The 17,026-nt window shown below is 43.1% G+C and overlaps 1 protein-coding gene across 28 annotated transcripts in view; it reads left to right on the top strand.

The window, feature by feature from the left end:
* The window catches only part of PAX2 (paired box 2), a 192,511-nt gene extending 176,789 nt beyond the window's left edge, over nucleotides 1-15,722 (top strand). For 13 of the 28 annotated variants that reach the window (XM_029609098.1, XM_029609100.1, XM_029609097.1 and 10 more), the window contains 4 exons: nucleotides 139-348; nucleotides 3,360-3,461; nucleotides 13,274-13,369; nucleotides 14,665-15,722. In XM_029609098.1, coding sequence (XP_029464958.1) covers nucleotides 139-348; nucleotides 3,360-3,461; nucleotides 13,274-13,369; nucleotides 14,665-14,786 — 530 coding nt within the window. In that variant the 3' untranslated portion in view covers nucleotides 14,787-15,722. Of the gene's footprint in view, nucleotides 1-138; nucleotides 349-3,359; nucleotides 3,462-13,273; nucleotides 13,370-14,645 lie in introns of all 28 variants that reach the window. The other 15 variants (XM_029609090.1, XM_029609095.1, XM_029609104.1 and 12 more) reach the window with 8 other exon arrangements.
* The last annotated feature ends 1,304 nt before the right edge of the window (nucleotides 15,723-17,026 follow it).

Raw genomic sequence — 17,026 nt, forward strand, 5'->3', positions numbered from 1 at the left:
TTACTCATTAAAAAAAAAAATTGTATCACTCTCATATTCACCCATGTTATGCTTTTTCCTCTTTGTTTTGTGCCCCCTCCCCCAATCTCTGTCTGTCCTTCCATATGTCTCTCCCTATCCCCTGTCCCCTCCCCACAGAAACAATGCCCTCTCCTCTCTGTCTAAAGCAAGAACCTCATGAAGCCTCTGTCACTCCTTTCACCCCCACCTCACTGGCCAGCTCAGGGCCGGCTGAGCTTCAGCCCCTCCAGATGGCCCTTTCGGTTGATGCGTCCATGCCGGCATACAACGCCTTCCCTCAGCATGGCCCCTCCTACGGGCAGTTCAGCAGCCAGCCTCTGCGAGCAGGTACCAAACCAACCGGCGTCGCTAGTGAATATGGAGGTCACGGGGGCAAGCGCCGCTGTGTTTGCCGGGGGGCGTCAGCTGGGTGAGCCGTCCCCACTCCCACCAGGGTTCTCACTGAGCAATAGAATTTTCTGTCCCATGGCTCCCACTTAATATCCTGGGGGCCCTTCTGCTCCTCCACTGCATTGGCCGCTCGCTCACCTGACAGAGAAACTTTAACTGGGGGTGGAAGGCAGGGAAGAGGGACTTCTTGGCCTAACTGTCTTTAAATTATTGCACTAGCAAACCGGAACAGGAAATGTGTGTGTCTGTGTGTGCGTCTGTGGGGGTGTCTGTGCGTCTGTGGGGGGTGTGAGTGTCTGTGTGTCTGTGGGGGTGTGTGTGCAACTGTGGGGATGTGTGTGTGTCTGTGTGTGTGCGTCTGTGGGGAGGGGGTGTGCGTCTGTGGGGGTGGTGTGCGTGTGTGTGTGAAAACAGGCAAAGAAGAAACACCATTTCTATCTTTTTGCTCTCTCAAAAAAAGCACTGATATTTCCATCTTAAATGTTGGTCTGCAGAGGATAGTTTGTCAGAGGATTTACTGGGTAACTAAGTAGTTAGCCAGCTAGATTGCCCAGGGAAAAATTGTCCCCTCCCCCCTTGGAGCAGCTAGGAGTATACAAGGGCTTCCATTAGGCACTCACTTTTATAACCGGTTTAAAAAGAAGCATTCCCTAGGGTTCGGAGGGGGGGGAGTGGTAAGATCACCGGAGTAAGCAGTGCGCATACATTTACATTTTCAAATGTTTGTTCGCTGTTTTGCCCCTATCCGGCTGCCTGCAGGCAAAGCAGGCACCAAGGACGTAGGTAGTAGGTACTCTCGTGCCCATATACCTCATACGAGATTTTCAAAGGGAAACTTCCTAGCTACAAGGTCCATGGGTACAAGAGTAGCCATGGGCTACTGAAACCTTCCCTCGTAAAGCCTCAGTGGTCCAAGGGTTGGGGGGGGGGGGGGTTCGGGGTAGTAGAACAGGAGCCTTTTTCGTAGACTGCTGCTTTGGAGGTGCTGTTGTTGGGCTGCCGCCCATTCTAAACTGGAAGGGAGAAGGGCATGGGGGTTGGAGGCGACTCTTGCTTTTGAAATGGGAGTTGATAAGTCAGGCCTAGTCTGCCCAATACTTGTGATCTCAGTCAGCTGGCATGTAGGCTTCAAGCGTCAAGTATGGTTTGGCTTTGTGAGAGTATGTTTTAAGAGAAGAGTAACTTATGGGTAACGATAAATATACTGAAATTAGGTTAAAAAAAAACCCCAACATTATCTGGCATACTCTAGGTAAAGAGAGCCATATGAGTGAATAGGCAGATAGCATTGGGTTTGGATAGCCTAAAATAAGAACTTTACAAAGCAATATCTCAGCCAAAGTTCTAAATGTAACTATATGAATAGTAAAGCAACGTGAGACAAAAAAACAGACAAACCAAGAACAGATAGGAGGACAGACAGGTTGGCACGTAGAAAGAGATCTTGAGATTTCCAGTATGGACAGCAAAATACTAAAAACATAGTAAGCAGACATCAGATTTGCTCAGAGCAAATCCATCTGTCACAGCGAAAGAGGATCATTAACCACAGCAAGGCCTAGAGTCCCAATAATACATTTGATGATAAAGACTGTAACTAGATACTATGCCAGCTACAGAATGGCCTGTGATTTTCCATGACTGACTAAAGGTTTGAAAACAAAGTGAGCCACCATGGATTTCCTGGGGCTAGCTGTGGGCAAGCTAAGGCATAGATGTGAGGAACTGCTGCTTTTTCGGCATCACCACTGTAACCCCAGTAGCTCCCCTAACTCTAGTATGAGCAAGCCACTCTATCCAGGGATGGGAAAGCTAGTCAGAATCCAAATTTCATTCTATCCTGGGTTTCTTTACTGTGGGGGTTCCAGGCTATTTTTCCACCTTAGGATCTAGGTATTTGAATTTGCTAGACTCTAGCATCCAAACCAAGGACCTCACCATCAAACCAGAAGGGTAGCTCCCTTTCTGAGATAATGGAATATCTTCTTTAGTTTAGTTTTGCTGCACCTTTTCTTCCCTTTACAACTTCATTCTGTCACTTACACTGCTCCATCAATGGATCTTAACCCTCACCCGGGATGGAGGGCTACCAATTCAGTCTATATATTGAGCCAGTCATTTACTCCTACTGCTCAGCCAATGCCCCGACCCCTAAATCAACAATTATAATTGTCTTGAGTATTGAGATTACTGATTCAATGCCTTCTTAAGGAGAAGAAAGGGAGAGCACATTAATCTTTGTAAGCTGTTGTCCCGGAGGCATGTCACCACTTTCCCTGGGCCCTGGATGGGATGCCGTCTTAGTGGTCTGAAAAGACAAAACTATATAAACCACTGAGGAGGAAAAGGACACAAGGATTCAAACATCTTTGCTTAGGTTGGGTATCCAGCATCTGAGATGACTTTAGTCTAATCAAATGCAATAACAATTAACAGCCAAATCTCTTTCTCTTTGGCCTACTTTCAAAAGTAGTATGCCAAGCAAATAACCATTGCAGCATAGCTTTGCTGGGAGATTAGAGCAAAGAGGCATGTTTCCCATAGTAGGGGAAGAACAGAAATACAATCTTCATTAATCTCTAGCAATCTCCCACTCCTTCTTATTCTCTGAAGTGGGGTGTTGGAAGCTAAGGACAGTGGTGGTGGAAAAGTTACTTCATTGCTTGCGCTACTCAAATGGCGCTGAAGTAGACCATCAATCACAACATAGTGTAAAAAAAATCCCCTAAACACATTCAATTCATCTTCTCAGACATATGGTAATAGAAAATCATTTTACGTATACTTTATTTTCCCAATCAAATTATGTTGATGGCTATTTAAAAGAGCTTGGAACTCATTACCTGATAGAATGAGGGTTAAAAAACCCAAACAAAAAACCCCTAAACGGTGTTTATATAAGGAGTTCCAATATCTCTCTTTTCTTTTTCTGCTCTTCTAATTTCTAGGTCGGGATATGGCAAGCACAACCCTTCCAGGTTACCCACCGCATGTACCCCCTACAGGACAAGGCAGCTATCCAACCTCAACTCTCGCAGGAATGGTACCTGGTAAGTCAACACAACATAATGCAAATCCTATGTCCGTGTACCTTGCCATGATAGCAACTGCATTGTTTCATCACACAAACTCAGAGAAATTGAAGAAGACAGGGCATGCATGATACGCCAACCAAATTCTTCTGTGGAAAAAAAATTGATTAGATTGATAGTTGGTTAGTTTGAAAGAAGATAAAGGGTTCAACAAGTTTAACCTTCTGATTATCTTATGGCTATCTGTAAGTCATGATTCATTGGAAGAGAAAAAGGAACCCCCCTGTTGTGATTCTGTAGTCAGTTCTGCTGTAGAGTGGAAACTAATTACTTTTCATTCCCAACTATGTTGATCATCAGAAATTGCTGGCTCAGCACCTTTCCTCCACAACCACATGTTAGGCACAACTGCTATGCAGTTAAAAATATCCCATAATTCCACCACTCCTTAGATGAAGAATCACTCCTTGTGCAGATATCTTTTTCTCCTCCTCCCGAGAAGACGTTCCCTTGTTTTGTTTTTCGTTTGGGGGGGGGGGGGAGGCAGTACTGGTTCCTCACCCTGAGAGTCTGCGATGGCCAGGCTGATTCATGGCACTCACTATTCTGCTGGATATTATCTTAAAAACTGCCAGGGCTAAGACTGGAACAATGGCACGAAGCATGGATGATCACACTGGAACAAATGTGAGAGAGAAAAAAAACAAACAATTCCTTGCACAAAGCGACAGTCCATGGGATGCGCCAGATCTGCGGATACTAGTACACGAGTTCCTTGTTTGAACCTCAGACAGCATTAACAATGCCTCTGCTTTCCCGAGATGTCATGCCGCTCTGTGCCACGCAGGAAGCCCTGGTCTCTTAGGTGCTTCCCTGCAGGGAGTTCCAGGGTGAAGGGACGTGGGTCATCAGGCAGAAAATGGGTTTGTGAAAAACAACCACAAGCCTTCTGCAGAGAGCAAGCTGCTGCAGAGGGCTAGCGGGAGGGTGAGAGGAGAGGGGAGTAGTTAAACAAAATTCAATGCTGATGAGGAAATTACACTTGTTTCATTAGTGATCGGGGAAGGAGATAGCTCAGTTCTTCTTGGTCACAGTTGAGCTCAAAAGCTCATTATCCTACTGCATGCATGCTTTCACTCCTCGTCAATAAACACTTTCCAGTGGCCGCTGTCCTACCTTCTCCTCCCCCCCACTCCCAACCTCTCACACACTCATATACTCCCTACATCCGCTCTGCACTGTCTCTTTCTCCTCTACTTAACCTGTAGTCCAGGATCCTTGTAAACAGTTTAGGATCACAACACAAAAAGAAGGGAGGGAGAAACCTTGAAATATCAGACTGTGTTTCTTTTCTGGAGGAGGAAGTGAGAGAGACAGACAAATAAATGACCCTGTGGTTTGAAATCTGCTTCGGCCTACGTTTGTTCCCCCTCAATTTTATTTTGTTTTGCATTTTTTTCTGGCTTTTATCTGGCTTTCATCCCTTTTTCCTTGTTCAGCTTATGACAGCATCCCTCTCTCTTTCACACCTGTTTCCCCTTTTTGTAACAATCAAAGTCAGGAACCCCCTTCCTGCTTCCCCATACCGACTGCCATGGCATTTTGTGTCACAAGTGAAATTAAGGTAAGGGGGAGAGGAGGGTGGAAATGGAAAGGGACATTTACCACTTGTTATTGCAGGGGCATGGTTCTTCCAGACTGCTTGAGGAATAATTTCATTCACAGCCTCTAGGGTAGGAAGCCGTATGGACACCAAATTAAAGGTCCCTTTATAAGTGTGTCAGAAAGGCACAGCACTGTGTTTTATCTCTAATCTAAAACTGACTTAGCATAACTTTAAGAAAAAAAAAAAAAGCCCCAGGAACTCTTCTTGCCTTGTGGGTTTCATTTCTAACAAGGGATGCATACAGCCTGACACTCAGCTGCTCCTTGCCAAATACAGCTAGAAAGGCTGGATATTTCTGCAAACGTTCCCATTCCCTCCCACCCTGCTGTTTTGATACCTGCAAGATTAAAATCTCTGAAAAAACTATTTTCGTAATCAGTAAAGCCATGACAGGGAGTCTGTGTGGGATTGTTGCATCCTCCTGAGGGAAGTGGTGAGGCTCCAGAACGAGTATCTTTAAGCACCCCAGAAGCACACTAGATCCTGAAATGTATCCGGTCCTGGCACGGCTTACTGTTCCTATTTTAGAAGGCTTCAAAAAAAAAATAGCTTTGCAGTTGCTAGACATCGTTGGGGTGGCCTTTTGGTCACTATAAGGGAAACGGTTGTAGCATAAATACCTTCTCTTTTAAAATCAGTACAGAACTGGATTTAAGATCACATGCGTGTCGCGCTGTAGGTTTTCTGGGCTTGGTTTTATTTCTAGTTATTCTTTTGAGTTTCATCATTTGGGGGTTTTGTCCAACTCTTTGAAATTTTCCTGGGGCATAGCATTTGACACATCATTTTTGAAGGTGAGCGGCGGGGGGCAACAGGAAAGGCTGTGCCATCCGTTCACCACCGGGGGCCTCAGGTTCTGCCTTTCTCCTTCATTGACTCTTTATCTTTATCTTTATCTTCTCGGTCACCATTTCATTACTATCACTTCTCACTCCTCCCCCAGCATTTCTCACATTTTTCAGCTCTCACCTACCCCTCCGATATTCCCTTCTCCGAGCCTTCCATTGCTTTCCTTTTCTCCCATCCCTTCCACCACTTTCCGCATTCCTCCTGCTCCACATAACCCCTCATCCATATAATGCTTCCATTTCCATTCTTACTCCTTGCCACCAACAACCCACCATTCCCCCCCCCCCCCCCCCATCTCCAGTATCTGTCCCTTCTTCCCCTCCCCACTATCTGCCCTCCTGCCTCCTCCCCTGCCCTCAGCATCTGCTTCCTGCCTCCTTCCTATACTGATAGACATGGCTTAATAGAGAAAAGCCAGCATACATTTAGCAAAGGGAAGTCATGCCTTACTAATCTATTAGAATTATTTGAAGATATAAATAAGCATGTGGATAAGGGTAAGCCAGGCTATAGGATGGATCTGGATTTTCAGCAGGAATTTGATAAAGTCCCTTATGAGAGACTCCTCAGTAAATTAAAAAAAAGTCATCAGATAGGCAACAATGTTCTGCTGTAGACTTGCAACTGGCTCAGGGACAGCAATTAAAATAAGGATATGCACTTGTTTAAAATGACATAGAAAATGTCCGTTGTCTGTCTATGTCATTTCTTGTTGTTTTCAAAATGAAACAATAGAAACAACTCCATAAAAGTTCATGTTTTTTTCTTCTATTATTTTAGAGTGCACTATTTTCAAAATGTTAAAAACAAAAAACCAATGGGAAAACATTAATGAAAATGAAAAACAAAAATCAATCTCCAAATGACACAACATGACATGAAATGACATTTTTTGGCCTGCACACTCCTAAAATAGAATAAGATTAATTATATGGTCAGTTTTTCCAATGGAGAGAAGTAGAAAGCAGAGTGCTCCAGGGATTGGGACCAGTGCTGGAAAATGATCTGGAAAAGGGAGCAATGGACAAGGTGATCAGGTTTGCAAATGGCACCAAAATTATTCAAAGTAAAAACATAAGCAAGCCGTGAGACTTGCAGGTGGCTCTTGCAGGACTGGGGAACTGTTTTTAAAGCATTTACCTGAAAAAGTGGGCCTTTTGAAAATGATTCCGGGACTTGTACGTGTAAAATCATGTGTGGATCAGCATACAGGAAGTGCTGCCTGTGCGATATTATCAGCAATGCTTACAAGCCAGCACAGATTGGAGAGAGCCAAAGCAGCAGCCGCAGCATGGGCTCCAACTGCTCATCCCACTCTCCTGCCGGGCTGGATCCTGCACAACATGAGGTGCAACATACTAAGCCAGGCACACAGGCACTTTAGAGGGAATACAGTTACTGACTATCAACAGCCTTCTCTTACATCGAGTTAGACAGTAGGGGTTTGCATGCAAAACGTATTAATTTTGTTTGTTTTTTGTTTCATTTTTTCTTTATTTTGTTTTCTTTTTTTTTTTATTTCAGTTTGTTTTTGTCATTTTAGTATAAGCTATACTGTTTTAGTGCATGCCAAAATGGAAAAACCAAAATGAAATGAGAGTCTGTTGTTGTTGTTTTCTGTGTGTGTGTGTGTCATTTCTGATTGGAAATGAAACAGATTTTATTGGTGTTTCCCTGTCATTTTAAAACCACAGCACATTCCATGTTAGAAGACGGGAAAGGAGATGATGATAGGAGTAAATAAATAATGATGGAGAACTGAACTGAGAAATCATAGTAAAAGGGTGCATTTTACATGATAGTTCTATATATTATAAACAGGGGCACTGTCCCAGGGTACCCAACAAAGCAGTGATTGGATCTAGATGAGATATGCTGTGTTAATTATTGGCCAATTTCTAATTTGCCACTGATAGCCAAAGTTACGGAAGTTTTAATCACAAGACAACCACAGGATCAGGCTCAGTCCTAGTTTAGGAAGAGGTACAGCACTAAGACAGTGTTGCTGTCTCTGATGGACAATACAAGGCTGCTGAGGGATTGTGGAGATATAGATTGCTGTGTGGGATTAGCTGAGAAACTTTCAGGCTGGGGACAAAATCGACACAGGACTTCAGCCTTTCTTTTTAAAGATTCTAGCTTTATTTATATCAGTCAGCATACATAACAGTAGACTGCTTACCTTCCAGCAGTGTACGCACACCATTAGCTTCTACCAGAGAGGATTCAGGAGCTCGCTTTTCCTGGGGACATGAGGCCTCCTGTTCCCAGCTGGGCTCACTCTCTTATCCTCTTCAGCAGGGACCTGCCCACAGAGCTCTTTCTCTCTCTGGGTTTTAAGGTGGACCTGGTCCTGCACAAGTTAAGGAGGGGTAGTACAGCCACTCCTCTACATACCCTCCCACTCAGCTCGAACCCATTGGGGCAAGCACTACCACTCACCCTGGATCCCATCCAGGGAATTAGCTCCACGCCCCAGTATACTTCTACTGGCCTCCCATCATCTAGACTCTGGATAGGGGTTATAGGATCATGCTCTCCCCCCTCTCATTATCTGTTTGTTCAAAAAGTTCTTCGTTATATGTAATTGCCCTCAAGCAAGCTTTTCAACAGTTCTCTGTAAACCGATTTGATTTGCATATTATGTAAGAAGACCGGTATATAAAAAAACATAAATAAATAAATAAATAAATTAGGGTTACTCCAAATGCCACAACCACCCCTTGCACCCTTTGCCCAGTGTCCACCCCAGTCCTTCAAAGGAGCCCTTTTGTTGCTCTGGATTCCACTCCTCCCCTGGTCAGCCTCTTTGGACTTCATTTGGGTATTCCTCTGGTGCCTTCCACTCTTTTCCCACTTTTTCCACAGTGTCTTCTGACTCCTCTGCACCATCTTCATCTGCAGCATCACTTTCTGGTAATTTTGCAGTGGTTGTATCTGGGTACTCTACAGGGCAACGTCTGGCCTCTCTGCAGTGCCTCCATTGGATATCTCTCACAGTGCCTCTGTCTGGGTCCTCTGTGCTGCCTACCTCAGGCTAGTCTGTGCTGCTTCCATCAGGCCATTCTGTACTGCCTCCTTCCAGGCAGTTTGTGTTGCTTCTTTCAGGCCAGGCTATAAAGCTCCACCATGAGCAATCTTGCATATCAGTCATAGGCTTTGTAGATTCATTTACCTGAGTTCCATTCTCTTTTCTTGTACTCTACTGTGCCTGTCCTTGCAGCTCAGGATTTTCTGCCACCACTTCTTCCAGTAGGGTGTTCACTGGTTCCATGCCAGATTCTCCTGTCACACTGTTCACAGGCTCCTCTCTGGCCTCAGAACCTTTTCTGCTATCTTTCTTTCACTTTTGTCCTTCTGGAAGGTAAAGTACCAATCGTGATTTATATAGCTGCTGCTCTTTCTCTGCTTTCAGCTTTACTTCTGCCAGACTGGCAGCTATACACGCCCAACTTGTTTCCTGTTCTTTTCAGGCACACACCCAAGTAGTCTGGCACTTCATGGAATACTTTGCAGCTGTCTCTGTCCTTCTAGGAGGATCTGAATCACAGTTTTCATATCTAGCTCAGTCATGCTTTCCCACAGACAAGGTTGAATTTCTTGAGTACTAGTGCAAAGCAACTGGCTTGCTTCTGGAGGCCCATGCTCTGTTCAAACACTCACACCAACTCTTGCAGCTTCACTTTCTTCAGGGCCATGTTCTGTTCAAACCCACACAGCAACAAACTGTTCTCTTTTTTCTTTCTCTTAGGAAAAGGTAAAAAGAAAAAAAAACCCTGCTTGTCCATCAAATAACTCACTTTATTTCCCTTCACTAAGCAAACAGATCTTTTCTCCTTACTTTCAATCTAACCTTTACAGCTAATATTTTTCTTTAGGCCCCAAGATACAATTCTCTGCATTAAATAAACAATTTTTTGTCTTCTGATTCAGTTCAAGCACAACCAGCAACTTAGGTTGCTACTTTTGTCTTAGAACCAGACAGAGACTGGATATTGAAGCTTTTTTTCAAAAATCAATCTGAGCCTTTTTGGCAACAACAACTTAGGGTCTTCCTGGATGTGTCTAAGTAGACCCAGAAGAAAAGGAAACAAATTTTGTTACTCAGGCCGAGGTGCTACAGATAGGTGCTCTTTTTATATTAAAGTTTCCCTGTAAGGGCTACATCAAATATAAGGATGAGTCTTACAGCTTTTTTTCTCCTTCCCAGTTAAAACAGTTTTGAATGACAAAATATTATCCTCTGTGGAATCTTAAATTTAGTCATTATAATAGTCCCCTGAATAGGCTGTGTTATTCCTCTCTCTTATTTTTGACCCTTGCTGGGATTGTGTTGATTTTTCTTCTTTCTTAGAACTGTAAATTGGAGCTCCTTATTATGGGCTTAAATATTACGAAGTTCTTTTCCTTTGTTTATTTGTTTAATTATTGTACACTTATTAGTGTACTTCGAATAATGTATGTATCAAGTTTTCTTGTGCTGTAATTAAAATTGCATAAATAAAAAAAATGATTAAAAATTTTTTTTTAGCTGTTTTGGCTTTTATGCTCCTTTCTAGCTCAGTCTTTTAACTCTTCAGTGTCTTGTTCCCAGATAGCAGCACTGCTATTTTGGCATGGAACCCACAACAGCAAACTTTCTTTTCTTGTCTACTTTCTTTTCCTACCATGGATACTTGGGTTTCTGCTCTATGCAGAGCATAGAGCAGAAATCCCTGAACTGGTGCCATGTGTGCGATTAGCCGAGTAGCTTTCACGCTGGGGGCATAATCCATACCGGACTCCAGCCTTTCTTCTTAAAGATTATTGCTTTATTAACATCGGTAAGCATACATAATAGTAGATTGCTTACCTTCCAGCAGTGTACGCACACCATTAGATTCTATCAGAGAGGATTCAGGAGCTCGCTTCTCCTGGGGACATGAGGCCTCCTGTTCCCAGCTGGGCTCACTCTCTTATTCTTTTCAGCACAGATCACTTTTCCTATATGGGTTTTAAGGTGAACCAGGCATCTAGCCTGGTCTCACACAGGTTAAGGAGGGGTAGTAGGGCCACTCCTTTATTTGCTGCTTCTCCCCAATCTCTTGACAGCATTTGGTCTGGTTGATTATGGGTTATTGTTGAATAGTTTGAAAGGGATTGGAGTGAATGGTATGGTTGAGTGGTGGCTGGAGACCTTTTTATCAGGTAGAGCCCAGATGGTGGTAATGGGAGCTTCCAAGTCAAATTATTGGCCTTTACATTGGAAAATCCCTTAGGGCTCTCCATTGTCACGATCCTGTTCAATGTGTATCTTCACCTCTTGGATGCTATTATTAGGGCCCTCAGGATGAAAATATACATTAATGCACACAATATCCAGATTTGGATTCCATTCATGCAGTCATAGGAAGTGATATTAGGTGTGTTTGGGAAATGAATGGGGCAGATAGAGAAATGGACCAGTGAACATAGTTTAAAACTGAATAGGGGTATGATGGAGGTAATGTGGGGTGGGGTGGAACATTGCCTAGAGATCTGGTCACATTGGCAAACACACAGTATGAAATAAGGTCAGAGATTAGAAGCCTGGGGGTTATGCAAAATTTAGCCCTTATGTTTAACGTTCAAATAAATTTGGTTGTCGGGAAGTCTCTTGTAAAGCTACACATGGAGAGACAACTTTTGCTACTGCTTGGTCCATCCAATTGGAGAACAGTTATGCAGTTGGTAGCGTTCAGCCATTTGGATTATTGCAACTGTCTTTATGTTGGGGTATCCCTTAGATCTCTGGTTAAGTTCCTTAACAGTTCAAAATATGGCAGCAAGAATTTTGACAGGCAAGAGATGCTGGGAGCCCACCATACCATTGTTGATTGCCCTGCATTGGTTGTCAGTTGGACTCGGTATCAAATTCAGGCTGTTGGCCCTAACTTTTAAGACATTGAATTGTCTTATTTGATGCAGAAAGTGGAGTGATATGTTCCATCCAGGCCATTACACTCGGTTAATGAAAAGTGATTGTTTTCTCCAGCAAAGGAATTTGAGGTGCCAGAACACAGGCTAGTCCCTTCATTGGAATAGGACCCACATGGTGGAATCAGCTGCCACTAAAGTTGACAAGTTTGGCAGAGTATGGATTGTTCTGTAAAGTTTTGGAAACCTGGCATTTTGGTTAAATGCTGGGGATGAGGTGATTTATGTGACGACTGCTGGGTCTCAGCATATTAAGAGAGGGGGGCAATAATTGGCTCAGAAGGAGAGGGACTGGTGATGGAATTAGGACTTATATTGCTTTTTGAGAAGTTGTTAACACAATGGGTGACTTTGTAGAGGATCTGGGTGGCTGAGTGTGGGATGAAGGAGGATTGGTTTAGGGTATCTGCGATATGTGTTGTCTCGCTTTTATTATGTATGTTTTTTTAGTGATCCATTTTGTCCGAAGTTTCTTTGAAAAATGCAAAATATATGTCTGGAAATTAAATTAAATTCCGTGTAAGTCAGTTTTGTTCATTATAATACATGCCTCATGTTAGAGATTCTGACTTCTCTTATTTCTATAGTGCAAGTAAACAGAGGCAGGTCATTATTTGCAAATTTGTAAGGGGGATATTTTGGGACCGGAAGAAGTCACTGTTTTACAGATCCCAGCATTTCAACATAGCTGTGGTACTCAGGGCATAGCCCCCAAACAAGTCTGGCTTTCAGGGTAACCAAATTTGCAAATCAACCTGTTCTTACATCATATAAATGCCAATACATGGGGGTAAGCAACCTCCAGTACTCGTAGACACATGCCATTTGGGTTTACAGGATATCCCTAATGAATATGCATGAAACACATTTGCATGCACACTGCTTCAATTGTATAGAAATCTATCTCATGCATATTCATATCCTGAAAACCCGAGTGGAGATTGATGTCCACGAGCACTGGAGGTTGCCAACCCCTGCAGACCTCGCACTCATATTCAGTGTGGATGTCCTAAGACACTTCTATTTGAGGGGAGACACCAGGATCAAAGTTGGAAACCACTGGCATGCAGAAAGATTTTGGAGGGATACTATGGAAATATATCAAATTGTTTTATCCAAATACAAGTTGGCAGATGTGAACTAATGAACAATATATATTTTAAATGGCTTTGGAAACTGAAGGGATTGTCTGAACTCTTAAGCTGGAAATGTTCACTCTGGACTGGATTTCCCATTCTCTGTCTATGGGAACAAATCTTAGTGAATCATTCAATGACGGGGGGTGCGGTGGGTGTATCAAAAAACGAACTGGGGCACCACATGAACAACTTGGTTTTATTTTCTTTATTTCCTATTATTGGTTTTCTAGGAAGTGAATTTTCGGGGAACCCTTACAGTCACCCTCAGTACACAACCTACAATGAAGCCTGGCGATTTAGTAACCCAGCATTACTAAGTGAGTACTGTGCCGCTTTTACATCCTCCACTTCCTATGGTAGTTAAACTCTACTTCAACAAATGTGTGTCCTTTGTTTGCTTTATTAATTTTTGTCACATAAAGATTTGTTTCTTAACAGTTCAGGTAAAAGTCATTTTGTTCCTCATTTTCCAGTGCATGTTCTGCCTTGATATCGGGCTACAGCAAATCATGCAAATTCTTTTCATTACATAAATGAGGCTCAAATCCACTGCGGCTGGCAGAGAAATACCTGTTTTCATCCAGCCACAGCCAATTTAATTCTCTGTGGAATGGGGAATCTGGTTAAGACTCCTCAGCCCCCACTCCATAAGACAGCCAGGTCCTGTTCTCAACAAGCAGAGAAATCCCCTCTCCTCGAAGATCATAGACCAAGTGCATTCGAAGTGAGCACAGAAAGGGAAGCACCACAGCACCTGAAGCCTAAAGGCTCAGCAGTCACCACTGGAAAGAGTTTCAGGTGTAGGGGCAAATAAGACAGAAAAAAAACTGTCTAGGTTTTATTACTCTCCAAAACTCATGAGGCACAAATTCTGTAATGGGGGGAAAAAATCAGTTTTCATGTTTCTCGCATCGAATAAAGTAGTGTGGCTGCTAGGTTAGTTCACCTAATTACGTAAAAATTTAGGTTAACAAACAAGTCGTAGGTGATACATTGGTACTGGACTTCATATATTTGTGACTAATGTTCAAGAGTTATACTCCCTGACCTGATGAAGAGGTAATAGTTCTCAAAAGCTAGCCAAAAATGTGTCACTTGCCCTGGGTTTGTTGATCTTTTTCCTAGCAGTGGAATGGAAACTGTTATTCTGAACAGGGTCAAAACATTTCAAACTGCAGTTCTCTAAAATTGTTAGAACTAGGTAACAGACTGCAGCAGTATCTGGGGGGAACTTAGTTAATTAACAGCATAGATGCGTTCATGGTCTCTCTAAAGTTCCTTTTTACAGTCCTCAATATCTTCTCTGCAGAATCTAATTTTTTTCTCAGCAGTTCATCTGTAGTCTGTACTGCATGAGATGAGGTGTCTTTCACAGCATTTCCAAATTCCCACAGGGTATAATAAGCTACAACGTATGTTTTGTCCAACAAAATAAATTAGCTTTCTTGTCTTTCCAGCTGGCTCTGGCCCTAGATATATCACATCCCAAAACTTTTTTCTTTTCTTTTTATATTTCTTTCAATTATTATTATTATTATTATTTTACTGTTTGTCCTTTCAACCAGTCCATTCTTCTCCTGTGTTAACTTTCAGGTTCCCCTTATTATTATAGTGCCACATCCAGGGGCTCCGCACCTCCCACTGCTGCCACTGCCTATGACCGCCACTAGTTACCATGGAAACCACATGAAACTGCAGGGCGACAGCTTAGGCCTCCATATTGTACCCGTCTGACCAACGTCCTCCATACCGGTGGGATGAAGATCGCAGCACTCCTCCCTTTCTGCAGCCCTCACCCAACTTACTCTCAAGTGTACCCCAAAAGCGTCGCCAGTTAAAGACCCTCCTTGGCTGCCTCGCCCCTAAGCTGTTTCCAAGTAGAGCACCTGGGATGGATATCAGATCTACTCATCGTCAACAGCTGGAGTCCTACAAACCGCTGACCCAGATCTGGACAGACAAGGCCCTCACCTTCCTCTTCTGACTCACTGTCGCATGATGGGCAAAACCGGGAAATTCCAAAGGCAGAGCCACACTACAACCTACAGCCAGCGAAAACAAAAAGGCTTCTTTGAGGGAAGGTGGTGAGGAAAGATCCAAATGGGAACTCTGTTTTGTTTTGGTGGTTTTTTTTTTTTTGCTTCTGAAAAAGATCATTTATCAATAAAAAAAAACCCCACAAAAATCCAAAAGTCTTGATGACCAGAGGACAGCGCAACTAAACAATCCTTTCCAGAAGGGAAGCATGGTTATAGAAAAAAAGGGGAAAAGATGTCGTCCAAAATCCCCCTCTGGTCTCTTGGTATTTTCCTACATACTCCTCCCACCTTGCTTTTCCTTTGGTCTGCTATCTCCCAGGTTGCATCGGTCCTGCTGTTGTTGGAAAGCTAATGTCACAGTGCATCACACTATCTCCCGGGGTGGGGGAAATGATTCCTGTGAAGCACAATCAGCTCAGAGAATAATAATAAAAACAAAAGACAGGAGGACTTAACAGTGTCAACCGACTGCTAAAGAGAAAAAGTAATAATTAAGAAATATATAAATATATATAAATATATATATATATATGTATAAATATACTCCATTTTTATGCTTTATCATGAAGGTCTGTAAAAAGAAAAATGAACAATTTTCTACAAAAAAAAAAACAAAACGAAATGAAGAAACCCTCAAATCAAAGACAATTCCGGCAGTGTTTGCCTCTCCCACTTTTGCTCTCGCTCCCCCTGTTTTGCACTACTGTTTGAAGGTCTGATTGTAGAGGACAGAACAGCAGCCTATGCTGTTCCTCCAGGGGAGCAGTTTGAATATTACACATCCAAGGGAGGGCGGGGGGGAGGAAACCAGAAATATTCACGTGTGACATGAACACTTTTATCAAATGTAAGCAAAAAAAAAGGAAAATCTGGCACTTAACGAGGGCTAAGGTTTAGGTTTACAATCTGCTCGCTCTTGCCAGGCTAATGGTGGAAGGTAAGGGAGTAAGAATGTTTGGAATTCAGTTGCACCTCCTTTCCCTACGCAGTACAAACTGTTGCTCGTCAAATGTTACCAAACTTAGAAGCAGTCATTGAAGTCTCTGCATTTGCACTGATAGAAATGTAGTCAAAGGGAAGAAAAAGGGCAAGTCAGGCCCACTGGGGAGATTTTGGAAGGCACGGACTCTGCATGCCACAATGACTACATTCCGGGTGGCATGCACCGTTGCAGTTGGTAAGAGTGGTGCTGGGCATTAATTCCTTATGATACCCAATTAGATAAGAGAGATGCATCAACAAAGAGGAGCTACACTGCTTTTAGGGTGGCCAACATTCCTGGTTGCTCTTGCCCTCTCTAGAGACACAGGGCTCCTCTACCAACAAATTACATGGAATCGCTAGTGCTAAGAAATCCATCTCCCAGTAGCTTAAAACTATTCTGCTGTTTTCTCTGCACGTATTTCTGCCTGTTTAGCCCACCCCAGACATACCCTTCAACCCCATTCCACCCCCTAAAAGGAAGTATCTTACTGTACATACTGATGATACTCAGTGTAGAAAAATAAACTATGATATCATATGCTATGTAACAATTCCTAGTTCACCTTTAAATAGATTCTCAGTAATAACAATTTCATCTCCCGAATGATAAAAGGCATCAGGAAAACAAAGGTTCATAGACAACGAGGTTATTAAAAAGGGTCTTCATGACTAAAAGAGTCATCTCCCATGAGATGGGCATCTGTCGGTGTAGAAGAGTCTTCTTTTCCCACCTGGTAGAGGAGACTCACTGGTGAAAAGCCAGACGTGCTGGCTCCCTGTCTGCTTGCTCTGGCTTCCAGGTCATATCGGCTTAGCTTGCTGCTTACAAGCAACTTCATTAAGCATCCTGCCACAGAGCACAGATAATGATTTTACAAGTTCAGCATGGTTCTCCAAACTGAAATCACTTGGCAAGGGCCATCTGACTGATGGATGTCAGTTTGGGGGGGA

This window comes from Rhinatrema bivittatum, chromosome 7, assembly GCF_901001135.1.
Source record: "Rhinatrema bivittatum chromosome 7, aRhiBiv1.1, whole genome shotgun sequence".
NCBI lineage: Eukaryota > Metazoa > Chordata > Amphibia > Gymnophiona > Rhinatrematidae > Rhinatrema > Rhinatrema bivittatum.